This window comes from Passer montanus, unplaced genomic scaffold (assembly GCF_014805655.1).
Source record: "Passer montanus isolate IOZ18808 unplaced genomic scaffold, ASM1480565v1 scaffold270, whole genome shotgun sequence".
In the NCBI taxonomy this organism is placed as follows: Eukaryota; Metazoa; Chordata; class Aves; order Passeriformes; family Passeridae; genus Passer; species Passer montanus.
In genome coordinates this window covers 85224-101428 of record NW_024367373.1, presented here as the reverse complement: position 1 = coordinate 101428, position 16205 = coordinate 85224, and the positions used below count along the sequence as shown (strand labels likewise).

Genomic DNA, 16205 nt, shown 5'->3' with positions numbered 1-16205 from the left:
GGAACGGCGCGGCGGGGCTGGCGCGGGCGGCCTGCGCGGTCTGCGGGCAGCGGGGGCGTCAGCGGGACCCCCCCCGGGCACCGGGATCCCGGTGGACCGGTGCCACCCCCGACCCGCGGTCCTGGTGTCACCCCTGCCCGGGATCTCCCCGTCCCGTTGTCATCCCCGTCCCGGTGTCACCCTGGCCGGGATCCCGGTGTCACCCTGCCCGGTGTCACCCCCGACCCGGGGTCCTGGTGTCATCCCTGCCCAGGATCTCCCTGTCCCGTTGTCATCCCCGTCCCGGTGTTACCCTGCCCGGGATCCCCCTGTCCCGGTGTCACCCCCGATCCAGGATCCCCCTGTCTCGATGTCACCCTGGCCGGGATCCCGGTGTCACTCCTGCCCGGTGTCACCCCCGACCCGAGGTCCTGGTGTCACCCCTGCCCGGGATTTCCCTGTCCCGGTATTATCCGCGTCCTGGTGTCACCCTTGTCCCGGTGTCACCCCTGCCCGGGATCTCCCTGTCCCGGTGTCACCCCCGACCCGGTGTCACCTCCTCCCCGGGATCCCGGTGTCACTCCTCCCCCGGATCCTTGTCCCGGTGTCACTCCTCCCCCGGGATCCCGCTGTCCCGGTGTCACCCTCTGCCCCGGGATCCTTGTCCCGGTGTCACCGTGCCCGGAATCCCGGTGTCACCCCTGTCCCGGTGTCCCCCCCGCCCCGGGACCCTTCCCCCGGTGCCACCGCCGTTCTGGGTTCCCGCTGTCCCGGTGCCACCCCGCCTCCAGGATGTCCCTGTCCCGGTGCCACCCCCCCGTTCCCGCTGTCCCGGTGTCACCTCTCACCGGGATCCGCCCCTCGGGCGCCGCCTCCCGCCGGGCTCCACCCCCCTCCGGTGTCACGGGGAAGGACCCCGAAGTGTCACCGCCCCCCCGGTGCCACCCCCGGTGCCACCGCCCGCGGTGTCGCTCACCCTCCGCTGCCGCTCCCCGTAGGCCAGCGCGGCGCCGAGCCCGAGCAGCGCCGCCAGCACCGGGGCCGCTCCCCGGCGTCCCCCGGGGGCCTCTCCCCGCTGTCCCCCCGGTGTCGCTCCCCCCGGTGTCGCTTCCCGGTGTCCCTCCGGTGCCCCGGTACCGGCGGCCAGCCGGGAGCAGCGGCGGGGCAGCCGCATCAGCGGCGGGAGCCTGCGGGGACAGCGGGGTCACAGCGGCCCCGGGGCACCGGGGGGGCACCGGGAGCCCCGCGGGGCCGTTCCTACCTGCGGCCGGCCATGGCCCGGAGCAGCAGCATCGCGGCGGCGGCGGCGGCTGGAACGGGCACCGGCACCGGGAAACGGCGCCGGTAGCGCTGCCGGGGAAAGCGACAGTCAGGGACCTCTGCTGCGACACGAGCGCAACCGGGCCCGTTGTGTCCCCAGCCAGTCCCAGCCCGGTCGGTCCCGGTTGTCCCCAGTCCGGTCCCGGTTGTCCCCAACCCGGTCGGTCCCCGTTGTCTCCTCCCCCAGCGCCATTCCGGTCCCGGTGTCCCCAGCCCGATCCAGTCGCGGTTGTCCCCAGCCCATCCCGGTCCCGGTTGTTCCCAGCCCGGTCCCGGTTCTCCCCTCCCCATCCCGGTCCCGGTTGTCCCGTCCCGGTCCCGGTTGTCCCCGCCGCAGGCCCAGGCCGGTCCCGCTTGTCCCCGAACCTCCCCCGCTCCCCGTTGTTTCCCCCCAGCCGCAGCGCGGTCCCGCTTCTCCCTCCCCTCAAGCCCCACGCCGATCCCGGTTTTCCCGCGCCGTTCCCACCCCCGGTTCCCGTCCCCGCTGTCCCCTCTCCCGGCTGTCGCCGCTCCCGGTTGTCGCCGCCGCGCACCTGCGTAACGGTTCCGGTCCCGCGATGTCCCCGCGGGCGCGGCCGCTTTAAGAGGGGGGCGATGGGCGTGGCCTCGCTGAACGGAGCCACGCCCCTCTGTTTACTTTAACGGGGGCCAAGTGGGCGTGGCCTCGCTCAGGGTGGGCCCCACCGGCGCCCGCTTAAAGCGGCAACACCACGGGAAGCGCCACGGGGGTCTTAAAGCGGCCACGCGGATTTAAAGGGGCAGCGCCCCCCGAAATTCCCCCGGAATTTGGGGGAAAAACGGGGAAAAAAGGGAAAAAACCGGCAAAACCCAGGAGCCGCCAGGCAGCTGTGAACTCTGATAAGCGTTATCAGGGCAGGGCCGCGATCTGGCAGCGGCTGCTGGCACCGGGTGTCGCCCGTCCCCTCCCTGAGCACACAAAAATCGGGAATTGTCGCTTTTTTGGGATTTTTTTCCCTGGTTTTTTTTTGTCCTTGTTGTTGTTTTTTTTTTTACTTTACATTAAATACACGGGTAAATCAGCGACCCGAGGGTGTGGTTACCACGATTGTTATTTCACGGCGAGGGAGGAGATTCCCAAAGCGAGGGGGAAAAAACGGAAATGAACCGAAAAGAGAAAGAAAATCTGACGGGAAAAGGGAAAAAAAGGGGAGAAAAGGGGAAAAAAGGGAAAATAAAGAGAAAATAAAGGGGGAAAGGAAAAATAAAGGGATAAAAAGGAAAAAAAGGGGGGGAAAAGGGAAAATAAAGGAAAAAAAGGGGAAAATAAAGGGAAAAAAAGGAAATAAAAGGGAAAAAAAGGAAATAAAGGGAGCAGGAGCTGCGGTGTCCCCGTCTGGTCCAGGGCTGGGACATGGGGACACCACCCTGGGGACAGCGATGTCACCAAGTCCAGAGGCTCTGGAGCACCGGGAGTGTCCCCAAGGTGTCCCCAAGGTGGCCCCAAGGCAGCCCCGGAAATGTCCCCGAGGTGGCACCGGGAATGGCCCCGAGGTGTCCCCGAGGTGGCCTTGGGAGTGGCCCTGGGAGTGTCCCCAAGATGTCCCCGAGGTGTCCCTGGGAGTGGCACCGAGGTGGCCCTGGGAATGGCCCTGGGAATGGCCCTGGGAATGGCCTTGGGAATGGCCTTGGGAGTGGCCCTGGGAGTGTCCCCGAGGTGTCCCCAGGGCGGGGACAAGGCCAGGACCCTGCGGGCTCTGTCCCCACCCTGGGGACAGCGATGTCACCAAGTCCAGAGGCTCCGGAGCACCGGGAATGTCCCCAGGGTGTCCCCAGGAATGTCCCCAGGGTGTCCCCAGGGGCTTCATACAGGACCGGGTCCCTCCGCCCCACAGCCGCCACCCCCCGTGCCTGGGGGACAATTCTGGGTGTCCCCAACCCGGGGTGTCCCCAAATGCTGAGGTGCCACCACCTCGGGGTGTCCCCAAATTCGGGGTGTCCCAAACTCAGGGTGTCCCAAATCTGGGGTGTCCCCACCTCGGGGTGTCCCCAAGTTGAGGTGCCACCACCTCAGGGTGTCCCCACCTCGGGGTGTCCCCACCTCGGGGTGTCCCCAACTCGGGTGTCCCCACTGGGCTGGCAGCACCCCGGCTGTCCCCTGGACAGGGTGGGGACACCGAGGCCCCAGCGGGGACAAGGACAAGGGCAGGGGTGGCACTGTCACCGCTGTCCCCTCAGTGCCACCCCGGGGACGCTGGAGCATAAAGTGCAAAGAGGGGGGCCTGGGGGGGACAGGGACAAACTGGGGACACTGTGGGGGGGACGGGGGGGTGGCCATGGCTGGGACACCGGGGGACATCATGGCCACCTTTGGGATCACCTGGGGACATCGGGGCCACCATGGCTGGGACACCTGGGGGACATTGGGGACACCACTGAGGGGACATTGGGGACACCACTGGGACCACCCGGGGGACATTGGGGACACCACTGGGACCACCCGGGGATGTCACCTGGGGGCCAGGATCACCTGGGGACATCGAGGACATCACTGAGGGGACATTGGGGACACCTTTGGGACCACCTGGGGTGACATCCCAGGGGTGGTGACCATGGCTGGGATCACCTGGGGACACTGGGGACACCACTGGGATCCCTGAAGGGACATCGAGGTCAGCACTGGGAGCACCCAGGGGATGTCCCCTCAGTGTCCCCAAATGTCCCCAGTGTCCCTCGGTGTCCCCTCGGTGTCCCCTCAGTGTCCCCAGATGTCCCCAGTGTCCCCTCGGTGTCCCCAGCACCGGTGGCTCCCCGCAGCTCCTGTCCCAGGGGAACCCCCAAACCCCACAGGGCCCCGGGACCCCCGACCTCGGGATCCGGGGGGATCCGGGGGGTCCTTGGGGGTCCTTGGGGGTCCGGGGGGGGTCCGGAGGTGTCCGAGTGTCCGAGGCCCCGCGGGGTCCCCGGGAGTCCGGTCGGGATCTGCGGGATCCACCAGGGGCTGGGGGGAGCCAGGAGGGGTCCGGTGGATCCAGGTGGAGTCTGGAGGATCCAAGAGAGATCTGGAGGATCCAGGAGGGATCTGGAGAATCCTGGTAGAGTCTGGAGGATCTCTGTGAGATCTGGAGGATCCAGGAGGGGTCCGGTGGATCCAGGTGGAGTCTGGAGGATCCAAGCGGTCGGGATCTGCGGGATCCACCAGGGGCTGGGGGGAGCCAGGAGGGGTCCGGTGGATCCAGGAGGGATCTGGAGGATCCAGGTGGAGTCTGGGGGATCCTGGAGGGATCTGGTGGAGGTGACATCCCAGGGGTGGTGACCATGGCTGGGATCACCTGGGGACACTGGGGACACCACTGGGATCCCTGAAGGGACATCGAGGTCAGCACTGGGAGCACCCAGGGGATGTCCCCTCAGTGTCCCCAAATGTCCCCAGTGTCCCTCGGTGTCCCCTCGGTGTCCCCTCAGTGTCCCCAGATGTCCCCAGTGTCCCCTCGGTGTCCCCAGCACCGGTGGCTCCCCGCAGCTCCTGTCCCAGGGGAACCCCCAAACCCCACAGGGCCCCGGGACCCCCGACCTCGGGATCCGGGGGGATCCGGGGGGTCCTTGGTCCAAGAGAGATCTGGAGGATCCAGGAGGGATCTGGAGAATCCTGGTAGAGTCTGGAGGATCTCTGTGAGATCTGGAGGATCCAGGAGGGGTCCGGTGGATCCAGGTGGAGTCTGGAGGATCCAAGAGAGATCTGGAGGATCCAGGAGGGATCTGATGGAGGCAGGAGGAGTCTGGAGTATCCAAGAAGGATCTGAAGGATCCAGGTGGAGTCTGGAGCATCCGTGTGGGATCTAGGGGATCCAGGAGGGATCTGGTGGAGCCAGGAGGGGTCTGGAGTATCTGTGTGAGATCTGGAGGAGCCTGGAGGATCCAAGAGGGATCTGAAGAATGCGTGTGAGATCCGGAAGGTCCAGGTGGGATCTGGGGGATCCAAGTGGGGCCTGAAGGAGCCAGGGGGGATCTCGTGGGTCCTTGTTGAGTCGGGAGGATCTGTGTGAGATCTGGAGGATCCAGGAGGGATCTGGTGGAGCCAAGAGGAGTCTGGAGGATCCAGGAGGGATCTGAAGAATCTGTGTGAGATCTGGAAGGTCCAGGAGGGATCTGGTGGATCCGGGAGGGATCTGGTGCCGAGGTGGAGCCTTGGAAGCTTCAAAAAGTGCCGGGAGAGCTCGGGGAGAGTCCCAGGGCAGAGATGGAGCTGGGATCTGGGCTGGATCCCGTGGATCCCTCAGCTGCTGCAGCCCCAGCCCCGTGGCTGGATCTGGTTCAATCCTGGTGGATCCCAGCTGTGATCCCGGGTCGATCCCAGTGGATCCTGGCTGGGCTGGGGCTGTGATCCCAGTTGGATCTGGGATGGATCCCAGCAGATCCCTCAGTCACTGCAGCACCACCCACAGCTCTGCGGGCTCGAGCCGGGTTCAGTCCTGGCTGGCTTCGGGTTCAGTCCTGGTGGACCCCAGCTGTGATCCCGGGTCGATCCCAGTGGATCCTGGCTGGATCTGGGTTCAATCTGGCTGGATCCTGGCTGGGTTTGGGCCGGGATCCCAGCTGTGTTCCCAGTGGATCCCAGCAGATCCCATTGGATCCCTCAGTTGGTGCAGCACTGCCCGCGGCCCGGCGGGCTGGAGCTGGGTTCAGTCCTGGCTGGATCTGGGTTCGATCCCAGCTGAATCCTGGCTGGATTTGGGCTGTGATCCCACTGGATCCCATTGGATCCCCTGGACCCCTCAGTTGCTGCAGCACTGCCCGCGGCCCGGCGGGCTCTGCTCGCTCAGGTCCACGCCCCGGCCCCGGCCCCCGGCCCCGCCCGTGCTCTGCGGCTCCGTCTTTGGCAGCTTCTTGGCTGGAACGGGGAATTGGGGATCAGTTTGGGGTTGTTTGGGGTCATTTGGGGTCGGTTGGGGTCAGTTAAGGTGATTTGGGATGGTGTGGGACGGTTTGGGATGGTTTGGGATGGTTTTGGGGGGATTTGGGTTAGTTTGAGGTGATTTGGGATGGTGTGGGATTATTTGGAATGGTTTCGGGTCATTTGACATCATTTGGGGTTATTTAACATTATTTGGGATGCTTTGGGGTGGTTTGGGGTGATTTAAGGTGACTTTGGATGGTTTGGAATAATTTGAGATGGTTTGGGGTCACTGAGGAGCATTTGGGGTTATTTGGAATGGTTTGGGATGATTTGGGGACGATTTGGGGTGATTTAGGATGGTTTTGAATAATTTGGGGTGGTTTGGAATCATTTGGGATGGTTTGGGGGGATTTGGGGTAATTTAACATGATTTGAGATGGTTTGGGTTGGTTTGGGGGGATTTGGGATGGTTTGAGATGATTCTGGATGATTGATTTGGAAATGGGAACCCCAAAACCCCTCAGAACCCCCAAAACCCTCCTGAGACCCCTCCTCAAATCCTCGTGAGCTCCCTCAGAATCCCCAAAACCCCTCAGGACCCCCAAAGCCCCCCAGGCCCCTGCTTGCCCCCCGAAGCCCCCAGACCCACCGATGGCCAGGAAGAGGTCGTTGACATTCATGGCTGTCTTGGCCGAGGTCTCCATGAAGAGCAGGCTGTTGTCATCAGCGTAGGCCTGGGCTTCCTGCAGGCCAAAAAACTCAGCAAAAACCCCCAAATTCCCCCCAAAAACAACCCCCAAAATTCCAAAAAACAACTCCCAGAAATTCCTGAAAAACGACCCCAGAAATTTGCAAAAAAAACCCCAGAAATTCCTAAAAATCCTTCCAGAAATTCCAAAAAACAACCCCAGAAATTCTCTAAAAAAACTCCCAGAAACCACCAAGAAAAAAAACCCCAGAAATTCCTGAAAAACACTCCCAGAAATTCCTGAAAAACGACCCCAGAAATTTGCAAAAAAAACCCCAGAAATTCCTAAAAATCCTTCCAGAAATTCCAAAAAACAACCCCAGAAATTCTCTAAAAAAACTCCCAGAAACCACCAAGAAAAAAAACCCCAGAAATTCCTGAAAAACACTCCCAGAAATTCCTGAAAAACGACCCCAGAAATTTGCAAAAAAAACCCCAGAAATTCCTAAAAATCCTTCCAGAAATTCCAAAAAACAACCCCAGAAATTCTCTAAAAAAACTCCCAGAAACCACCAAGAAAAAAAACCCCAGAAATTCCTGAAAAACACTCCCAGAAATTCCTGAAAAACGACCCCAGAAATTCCCAAAAAAACCCAAAAATTCCAAAAAATAACCCCCGAAATTCCCTTAAAAAACCCACTGGAAATTTTAAAAAATCTCCAAAAATTTATCAAAACCACCCTGTAAATTCCCAAAAAAAATCCCAGTACGTTCCAAAAAAAAAAATCCCCAAAATCCCCAAATCCCCCAAAAATCCCAAAATTCCCCAAAAAGTCCCAAAAAAATCCCCAAATCCCTCAAAAATTAAAAAAAAAATCCCCCAATCCCCCCAAAATTCCCAAAAAATCCCCCAAAAAATCCCCAAATCCACCCAAAATTCCCCAAAAATTCCCCCCATAATCCCAAAAAAATTCCCAAAAATTCCCCAAATTCCCCCAAAATCCCCAAATCCCCCCCCTACCTCGTACTCCACCATCCTCTTGCTGGCCAGGTCCGCCTTGTTCCCGGCCAGGGCGATGACGATGCTGGGGCTGGCCTGGCGCTGCAGCTCCTTCACCCAGCCCCGGGCCCGGGCAAACGTCTCCTGGGAGGGGATTGGCACCGTGAGACCCCTCCTCAAATAGTGTGAGACCCCTCCCCAAATCCGCTGAGACCCCTCCTCAAAAATCCCCTGAGACCCCTCCTCAAAATCCCTCCTCTGAGAATTCCCTCTGGAGCTGATCCAGGGGCAAATCCCCAAACCCCAAAGATCCCAAATCCCAAAAATCCCTTTGGGATGACCCCAGAGCCTCATCCCGACCCCACCTGGCTCGGTGGTCCGATTCCAGGATCCCTAAATCCCCTCTCTGCCTACCCAGAGACAAATCCCAAACCCAAAAAATCCCCAAAATCCCAAAAATCCCAAAAAACCGCCCGGACTGACCTTTGGGAATCCCCTGCAGCCTCATCCCAATCCCACCCAGACCCCAAGAGCTTTTTCCCATAAAAAAGGAAATTCCAGGATCCCTAAATCCCCTCTCTGCCTATCCAGAGACAGATCCCAAATGCCAAAACCCTCAAAAATAAAAAAAAAATCCCCAAAATCCCCAAATCCCCCAAAAATCCCAAAATTCCCCAAAAAGTCACAAAAAAATCCCCAAATCCCTCAAAAATTAAAAAAAAAATCCCCCAATCCCCCCAAAATTCCCAAAAAATCCCCCAAAAAATCCCCAAAAGCCCCGAAAAATTCCCCAAAAAATCACAAAATCCCCCAAAAAATCCCCAAATCCACCCAAAATTCCCCCCAAAATCCCAAAAAAATTCCCAAAAATTCCCCAAATTCCCCCAAAATCCCCAAATCCCCCCCCTACCTCGTACTCCACCATCCTCTTGCTGGCCAGGTCCGCCTTGTTCCCGGCCAGGGCGATGACGATGCTGGGGCTGGCCTGGCGCTGCAGCTCCTTCACCCAGCCCCGGGCCCGGGCAAACGTCTCCTGGGAGGGGATTGGCACCGTGAGACCCCTCCTCAAATAGTGTGAGACCCCTCCCCACATCCCCTGAGACCCCTGAGACCCCTCCTCAAAAATCCCCTGAGATCCCTCCTCAAAATCCCTCCTCTGAGATCCCCTGCAGCTCCTTCACCCAGCCTTGGGCAAACGTCTCCTGGCATGGGATTGGCACCGTGAGACCCCTCCTCAAAAATCCCCTGAGATCCCTCCTCAAAATCCCTCCTCTGAGATCCCCTGCAGCTCCTTCACCCAGCCTTGGGCAAACGTCTCCTGGCATGGGATTGGCACCATGAGACCCCTCCTCAAACCCCCTGAGACCCCTCCCCAAATCCCTGAGACCTGTCCCCAAATGCCCCTCCTCAAATCCCCTGAGACCCCTCCTCAAAAATCCTTAGAGCCCTGAGATCCTCAGACCCCCCTGCAGCTCCTTTACCCAACCCCAGGCACGGGCAAACGTCTCCTGGGAGAGGGGATTGGCACCGTGAGACCCCTCCTCAAATAACCTGAGACCCCTCCCCACATCCCCTGAGATCCCTCAGAACCCCGAGTCCCCCACATTTGCTCCAAATCCCCCCCAGACCCCCCAGACCTGGTTGGTGATGTCACAGACCACGATGGCAGCCTGGGTTGTACCCCTCAAACCACCCCCCAAAACCCCCTTAAATGCCCCCAAAACCCTTCAGGACCCCCTCAAATCCCCCCCAGATCCCTTCAGGACAACCCAACTGGGATGGGATCAACCCAACTGGGATGGGATCAATCCAACTGGGATGGGGTCAGAGTACTGGAATAACCCAACTGGGATGGGATCAACCCAACTGGGATGGCATAAACCCAACTGGGATAACCCAACTGGGATGGGGTCAATCCAGCTGGGATGGGATCAATCCAACTGGGATAACCAAACTGGGATGGGGTGAACCCAGCTGGGATGGGGTCAGGGCACTGGGATAACCCAACTGGGATGGGATCAACCCAACTGGGATGGGATAACCCAACTGGGATGGGGTCAGGGCACTGGGATCACCCAGCTCGCACGGGATGGGGGACCCTGCTGGGACAGGTGAGAACTCCAGGAGAACCCTCTGGGATCAGCCCTGGGATGGGATCACCCACACGGGATCAACCCCTGGGACGGGACGGGCTGGGCACCAGGGGACCCCAAACTCTGAGCAATCCCAAACCCCAGGGAATCCCAAACTCTGAGCAATCCCAAATCCCAGGGGGGGATCAGAACCCTCCATAATGAGGGGGAAAAACCCCAAAACTGTGAGGAAAACATTCCCAAAATAGGGATAAACCCCAATAATGGGGAGAGGGTGGGGGAAAAAAACCCTAAACAGGAGGAAAATCCCAATAATGGAGAGTGAGGTGGGAAAAAAACCCCAAAATAGGAGAAAATCCCAGTAATGGGGAAGAGATGGGAAAAAATAACCTAAAGCAGCAAGGAAAAACCCCAATAATGGGGAAAGAACAGAAAAACACCCCCAAAATAGGGGGAAACCCCAATAATGGGGAAGGGGCAGAAAATCAGCCCTAAAATAGGAGAAAAATCCCAATAATGGGGAAAGCACAGAAAACCATCCCTAAAATAGCACAAAAATCCCAACATTGGGGAGGGAGCAGAAAACCAGCCCCAAAATAGGGGGAAAAACCCCAATAATGGGGAAAGCACAGGAAAACAATCCTAAAATAGGAGAAAAATCCCAACAACGGGGAAAGAACAGAAAAACACCCTCAAAATAGGGGGAAAGCCCCAATAATGGAGAACGGGGTGGGGAAAAAAATCTAAACCAGAGAAAAACCCCGATAATGAGGAGGGGGCCGAACCCCCCGCCCCAAATGGGGGCTCCCCCTCCCACCGCTCCCCCCAACCCCAACCCGGCCGATCCCGACCCCTCCGGGGGATTCCAGCCCGGACCCCCGGGACGCGGCGGGCCCCTCAGGCCCGGAGCCCCCTCCCCAAATCCCCGCCGGGGGGTCCCGCCCTGCCCTCAGAGGGGGAAAATGGGGGAAATTGGGAAAAATGGGGGGAAATGGGGGGAAAATGGGGGGAAATAAGGGGAAAAATGGGGGAAATTTGGGAAAAAATGGGAGAAAAATGAGGGGAAATGAGGGAAAAATGGGGGGGGAAATGAGGGGAAATGAGGGAAAAATGGCAAAAAATGGGGGAAATTGAGAAAAAATGGGGGGAAATGAGGGGAAAATGGGGGGAAAAGGGGAAAAAATGGGGGAAATCTGGGAAAAAATGGGAGAAAAATGAGGGGAAATGAGGGAAAAATGGGGGGAAATGAGGAAAATGGGGGGAAATGGGAAAAAATTGGGGAAAAGTGAGGAAAAAGTGGGAAAAATCAGGGAGAAGTGGGAAAAATTAGGAAGAAGTGGGGGAAAGTGGGAAAAATTGGGGAAAAAATCAGAAAAAGTAGGAAAAACCAGGGAAAAATTGGGAAAAACCAGGAAAAAGTGGGGAAAGTCAAGGAAGAAGTGGAGAAAATCAGAGGGGAAATGAGGGGAAAATGGGGGGAAAAGGGGAAAAAATGGGGGAAATCTGGGAAAAAATGGGAGAAAAATGAGGGGAAATGAGGGAAAAATGGCAAAAAATGGGGGAAATTGAGAAAAAATGGGGGGAAATGAGGGGAAAATGGGGGGAAAAGGGGAAAAAATGGGGGAAATCTGGGAAAAAATGGGAGAAAAATGAGGGGAAATGAGGGAAAAATGGGGGGAAATGGGAAAAAATTGGGGAAAAGTGAGGGAAAAGTGGGAAAAATCAGGGAGAAGTGGGAAAAATTAGGAAGAAGTGGGGGAAAGTGGGAAAAATTGGGGAAAAAATCAGAAAAAGTAGGAAAAACCAGGGAAAAATTGGGAAAAACCAGGAAAAAGTGGGGAAAGTCAAGGAAGAAGTGGAGAAAATCAGAAAAAATTGGCGGAAAATTGGGAAAAATCAGGGAAAAATTAGGAAAAATCAGGGAAAAATTGGGAAAAATCAGGAAAAAATGGAAAAAAATCAAGGAAGAAGTGTGAAAAATCAGGAAAAAGTGGGAAAAATCAAGGAAATATTAGAAAAAAGTAGGAAAAATAAAGGAAAAAGTGGGAAAAATCAGGAAAAAATGGGGAAAATCAAGGAAGAAGTGGGAAAAATAAAAAAAAAGTTGGGGGAAAATTGGGAAAAATCAGGGAAAAATTAGGAAAAATCAGGAAAAAGTGGAAAAAAATCAAGGAAGAAGTGGGAAAAATCAGGAAAAAGTGGGAAAAATCAAGGAAATATTAGAAAAAAGTAGGAAAAATAAAGGAAAAAGTGGGAAAAATCAAGGAAAAAATGGAAAAAAATCAAGGAAGAAGTGTGAAAAATCAGGAAAAAGTGGGAAAAATCAAGAAAATATTAGAAAAAAGTAGGAAAAATCAAGGAAAAAGTGGGAAAAATCAGGAAAAATGGGAAAAATCAAGGAAGAAGTGGGAAAATAAAAAAAAATTTGGGGGAAAATTGGGAAAAATCAGGGAAAAATTGGGAAAAATCAGGGAAAATTTGGGGAAAATCAGGAAAAATGGGGAAAAAGCAGGGCCGGGCGGCCTCACCGCCAGCAGCTTGCGGCCCTCGTCGTCCAGCGGCGGCAGCACCTTGGCCAGGTCCTGGCGCGCCCAGCGGGGGAAGGTGGCCTTGTAGTCGGGCAGCGCCGACACCCCCGGCCAGGCGGCCTCGTCCGGCGTGCCCAGCGTGCGGAAAATGCGGAACAGCTGGTCGATCTCGGAGTCACCGGGGAACAGCGCGCGGCGAGTGATCTGTGGGGACATTGGGGACATCAATGGGACACCACAGGGACACAGGGACATTGGGGACACTGGGGACACCCCAAGGGACACCTGAAACCCCCCAAAGCCACCCCCGGGGGGGTTTGGGGACATCCCGGCCACACCCAGGGACCCCGGTGTCACCCTGGGGGTGCTCTGGTGTCCCCCTGGGGGCTCTGGTGTGACCCGGGGGGGCTCTGGTGTCACCCATGGGCTCTGGTGTCACCCTGGGGGTGCTCTGGTGTCACCCTGGGGGCTCTGCTGTTGTCCCCAGTGTCCCCAGTGTCCCTCACCATCTCGGCGAAGATGCAGCCCAGGCTCCAGATGTCCACGGCCGTGCTGTAATATTTGCAGCCCAGCAGGATCTCGGGGGCGCGGTACCAGAGTGTCACCACCTGGGGACAACGGGGACACCGTCAGGGACACCGTCAGGGTCACTGGGACATCACCACCAACATCCCTAAGGTACCACAGGGTCACCACCTGGGGACATTGGGGACATCATCAGGGGTATTGGGGACACCCCTAGGGTACCACAGGGTCACCACCGTCACATGGAGGGGACATTGGGGACATCAGGGACAGGACAGCCCTAAAGGGGTTCTGGGCCCCCAAATCCCCCCCAAAACCCCACATGGGAACCCCAAATCCCCCCAAAACCTACATGGGGCCCCCAAACCCCACCTGGGGACCCCAAAACCCCCCAAATCCCAACTAGGAACCCCAAATCCCCCACCTCGTGTGTGTAGGTCCTGACGGGCACCCCAAAGGCCCGGGCCAGCCCAAAATCTGCCAGCTTGACCCCAAACACCCCCAAACCCCGGGACACCCCTAGGGTACCACAGGGTCACCACCGTCACATGGAGGGGACATTGGGGACATCAGGGACAGGACAGCCCTAAAGGGGTTCTGGGCCCCCAAATCCCCCCCAAAACCCCACATGGGAACCCCAAATCCCCCCAAAACCTACATGGGGCCCCCAAACCCCACCTGGGGACCCCAAAACCCCCCAAATCCCAACTAGGAACCCCAAATCCCCCACCTCGTGTGTGTAGGTCCTGACGGGCCCCCCAAAGGCCCGGGCCAGCCCAAAATCTGCCAGCTTGACCCCAAACACCCCCAAACCCCACCTGGGGATCCTAAATCCCCCCCAAACCCCACAAGGGGACCCCAAAATCCCAAATGGGGACCCCAAAACTCCACACCTCGTGTGTGTAGGTCCTGACGGGCACCCCAAAGGCCCGGGCCAGCCCGAAGTCTGCCAGCTTGATGGAGCCCTCGGCGTTGATGAGCAAATTCTGCGGCTTCAGGTCCCGGTGCAGCACCCGGTGAGCGTGGCAGAAGGCCAGGCCCTGCAGCAGCTGGAACAGGTAGCTCTGGGGACATCGTTGGGGACATTGGGGACAATGAGGTCAGTCCCCTGAGTGAGCCAGGGCACCCCCAGGGTGGGTTTGGGGTTTTGGGGTCATGGAACCCAGAACCAGCCCCTGCAGCAGATGGGACAGGTAGCTCTGGGGACATTGGGGACATCGGGGACATCGTTGGGGACATCGTTGGGGACATCCCCAGAGAGACTCGAGTGGCTCCTGAGTGGCTCTGGGTGGGTTTGGGGTTTTGGGGTCACGTGGCAGAAGGCCAGCCCCTGCAGCAGCTGGAACAGGTGACTCTGGGGACATTGGGGACATTGGGGACATCGTTGGGGACAGCCCCTGAGTGAGCCCTGAGTGGCTCTGGGGACCCCCAGGGTGGGCTTGGGGTTTTAGGGTCCCCAGTGTCCCCCCCAGATGTTTTAGGGTCTCCACAATGTCCCGCAGGTGTTTGTTTAGGGACTCCCCAGGTGCTTTAGGGTCCCCTCCCAGGTTTTGGGGTGCCCCTGGGTTTTGGGGTCCTGGGTTTTGGGGTCCTGGGTTTTGGGGTCCCCCCAGGTTTGGGGTCCCCCCAGGTTTTGGGGTGCCCCCAGGTTTGGGGTCCCCCCGGTTTTGGGGTGCCCCCCGGTTTTGGGGTGCCCCCAGGTTTTGGGGTCCCCCCAGGTTTTGGGGTCCCCCCGGTTTTCTCTGGGGACATTGGGGACATCGTTGGGGACAGCCCCTGAGTGAGCCCTGAGTGGCTCTGGGGACCCCCAGGGTGGGCTTGGGGTTTTAGGGTCCCCAATGTCCCCCCCAGATGTTTTAGGGTCTCCACAATGTCCCGCAGGTGTTTGTTTAGGGACTCCCCAGGTGCTTTAGGGTCCCCTCCCAGGTTTTGGGGTGCCCCTGGGTTTTGGGGTCCTGGGTTTTGGGGTCCTGGGTTTTGGGGTCCCCCCAGGTTTGGGGTCCCCCCGGTTTTGGGGTCCCCCCGGTTTTGGGGTGCCCAGCCCACCTTGATGAGCGGCAGCGCGATCCCGCTGAGGGACGAGGAGTCCATGAACTTCTTCAGGTCCTGGTGCAGGAACTCGAACACCAGGTACAGCTTGTTCTCCGTGTGGATGACATCCAGCAGCCTGGGGGGACACAGGGACAGCTTGGGGACACGGGGACAGCCCTGGGGACACGGGGACAGCCTGGGGACATGGGGACAGGGACACCAGGTACAGCTTGTTCTCCGTGTGGATGACATCCAGGAGCCTGAGGGGACACGGGGACAGCTTGGGGACAGCTTGGGGACATGGGGACAGCCCTGGGGACAGCCCTGGGGACACGGCCTGGGGACACAGGGACAGCTTGGGGACACGGGGACAGGGACACGGGGACAGCTTGGGGACACGGGGACAGCCCTGGGGACACAGGGACAGCCCTGGGACAGGGGGACACGGACACGGGGACAGGGACTCGAACACCCCGGAGCCCCCAGACCCACTTGACGATGTTGGGGTGGTTGAGCTCCTTGAGCAGCGAGATCTCCCTGATGGCCGTGCTGGGGACACCCTCGGTCTCCCTGCGGTGAGGGGACATGGGGACAGCCCTGGGGACAGCCCTGGGGACACGGCCTGGGGACACAGGGACAGCTTGGGGACACGGGGACAGGGACACGGGGACACCACAGGGCCTGGCACGGCCTCAGCACATCCTGGGGACGTCCTGGTCACGGGGGGCTGCCCAGGACCCCTCAGAGACCCCCCAGGACCCCCCAAGACACCCCCAGGACACTCCTGGGGACCCCTCCTCAGTGACATCTCCCCCCAGGACCACCCAGGACCCCCCAAAACCCCCTCCAAGACCCCCAGGTCACTCCTGGGGTCCCTTGGTGACATTTCCCCCCAAGAGCCCCGGGACCCCCCCCGGGACCCCCGGGACCCCCACTCACGTGTCCAGGCGGATCTTCTTGAGGGCCACCACCTCCCCCGTCACCTTGTTGCGCGCCTTGTAGACCACGCCGTAGGTGCCCTCGCCGATCTTCTCCACCTTCTGGAAGTTCTCCATGGGGGGACGCGGGGGGCGACACCGGGGGGACCCCCGGGTGGGGCAGGGACCCCCGGGTGGGCGGGGACACCCGCTAAGGAGGGGACACCGGGAAAGGGGACAGCAGGCGGTGCTGGGGGGGTGCTGGTGTC

The 16205-nt window shown here is 58.9% G+C and overlaps 3 protein-coding genes across 10 annotated transcripts in view; 1 reads left to right on the top strand and 2 right to left on the bottom strand.

Moving 5' to 3' along the window:
• The window catches only part of SUOX (sulfite oxidase), a 5704-nt gene extending 3733 nt beyond the window's left edge, over positions 1-1971 (bottom strand). Inside the window, exons 1-4 of the mRNA XM_039713009.1 lie at positions 1833-1971; positions 1241-1329; positions 956-1166; positions 1-17 (exon numbers count right to left, since the gene is read on the bottom strand). The exon at positions 1-17 is cut by the window's left edge and continues 1165 nt beyond it. Of these exons, the coding sequence (XP_039568943.1) occupies positions 1-17; positions 956-1166; positions 1241-1272 (260 nt within the window). The 5' untranslated portion in view covers positions 1273-1329; positions 1833-1971. The remainder of the gene's footprint in view (positions 18-955; positions 1167-1240; positions 1330-1832) is intronic.
• A 253-nt stretch (positions 1972-2224) lies between these two features.
• On the top strand, positions 2225-4848 carry LOC120503931 (translation initiation factor IF-2-like). Of its 8 annotated transcripts, none has more exons than XM_039713006.1 (3): positions 2248-3614; positions 3703-3734; positions 3819-3952. In XM_039713006.1, exons 1-3 carry the CDS (start codon positions 2672-2674, stop codon positions 3915-3917), a joined length of 1074 nt encoding a protein of 357 aa, XP_039568940.1. In that variant the 5' UTR covers positions 2248-2671; the 3' UTR covers positions 3918-3952. The 8 variants fall into 8 exon arrangements, with proteins under 8 accessions (XP_039568941.1, XP_039568937.1, XP_039568940.1 ...); XM_039713005.1 differs by lacking the exon at positions 3703-3734 and adding an exon at positions 4553-4848 and having other exon boundaries at positions 2531-3679; positions 3735-3846; XM_039713004.1 differs by lacking the exon at positions 3703-3734 and having other exon boundaries at positions 2668-2822; positions 2869-3702; positions 3735-3900.
• A 1148-nt stretch (positions 4849-5996) lies between these two features.
• Positions 5997-16184, bottom strand: CDK2 (cyclin dependent kinase 2). The gene is made up of 10 exons (XM_039713016.1): positions 15959-16184; positions 15512-15589; positions 15035-15155; positions 13882-14052; positions 12970-13071; positions 12332-12667; positions 9480-9512; positions 8753-8875; positions 6804-6897; positions 5997-6148 (listed from the first exon to the last, which is right to left on the bottom strand). The coding sequence occupies exons 1-10, from the start codon at positions 16072-16074 to the stop codon at positions 6033-6035; spliced, it is 1290 nt and encodes a 429-aa protein (XP_039568950.1). The 5' UTR covers positions 16075-16184; the 3' UTR covers positions 5997-6032.
• Positions 16185-16205: the final 21 nt, after the last annotated feature.

Bases quoted from the DNA above. Each gene is read 5' to 3' on its own strand.
- LOC120503931 (XM_039713001.1), top strand. From the start codon at position 2,672: ATGGGGACACCACCCTGGGGACAGCGATGTCACCAAGTCCAGAGGCTC. The intron at 3,703-3,734 runs ATTGGGGACACC...CACCCGGGGGAC, and splicing joins GGGGACACCACTGAGGGGAC to ATTGGGGACACCACTGGGAC.
- CDK2 (XM_039713016.1), bottom strand. From the start codon at position 16,074: ATGGAGAACTTCCAGAAGGTGGAGAAGATCGGCGAGGGCACCTACGGC. The intron at 14,053-15,034 runs GTGGGCTGGGCA...CGATGTCCCCAG, and splicing joins TCGCGCTGCCGCTCATCAAG to AGCTACCTGTTCCAGCTGCT. The intron at 6,898-8,752 runs GTAGGGGGGGGA...TTTGGCCTGCAG, and splicing joins AGAGGATGGTGGAGTACGAG to GAAGCCCAGGCCTACGCTGA.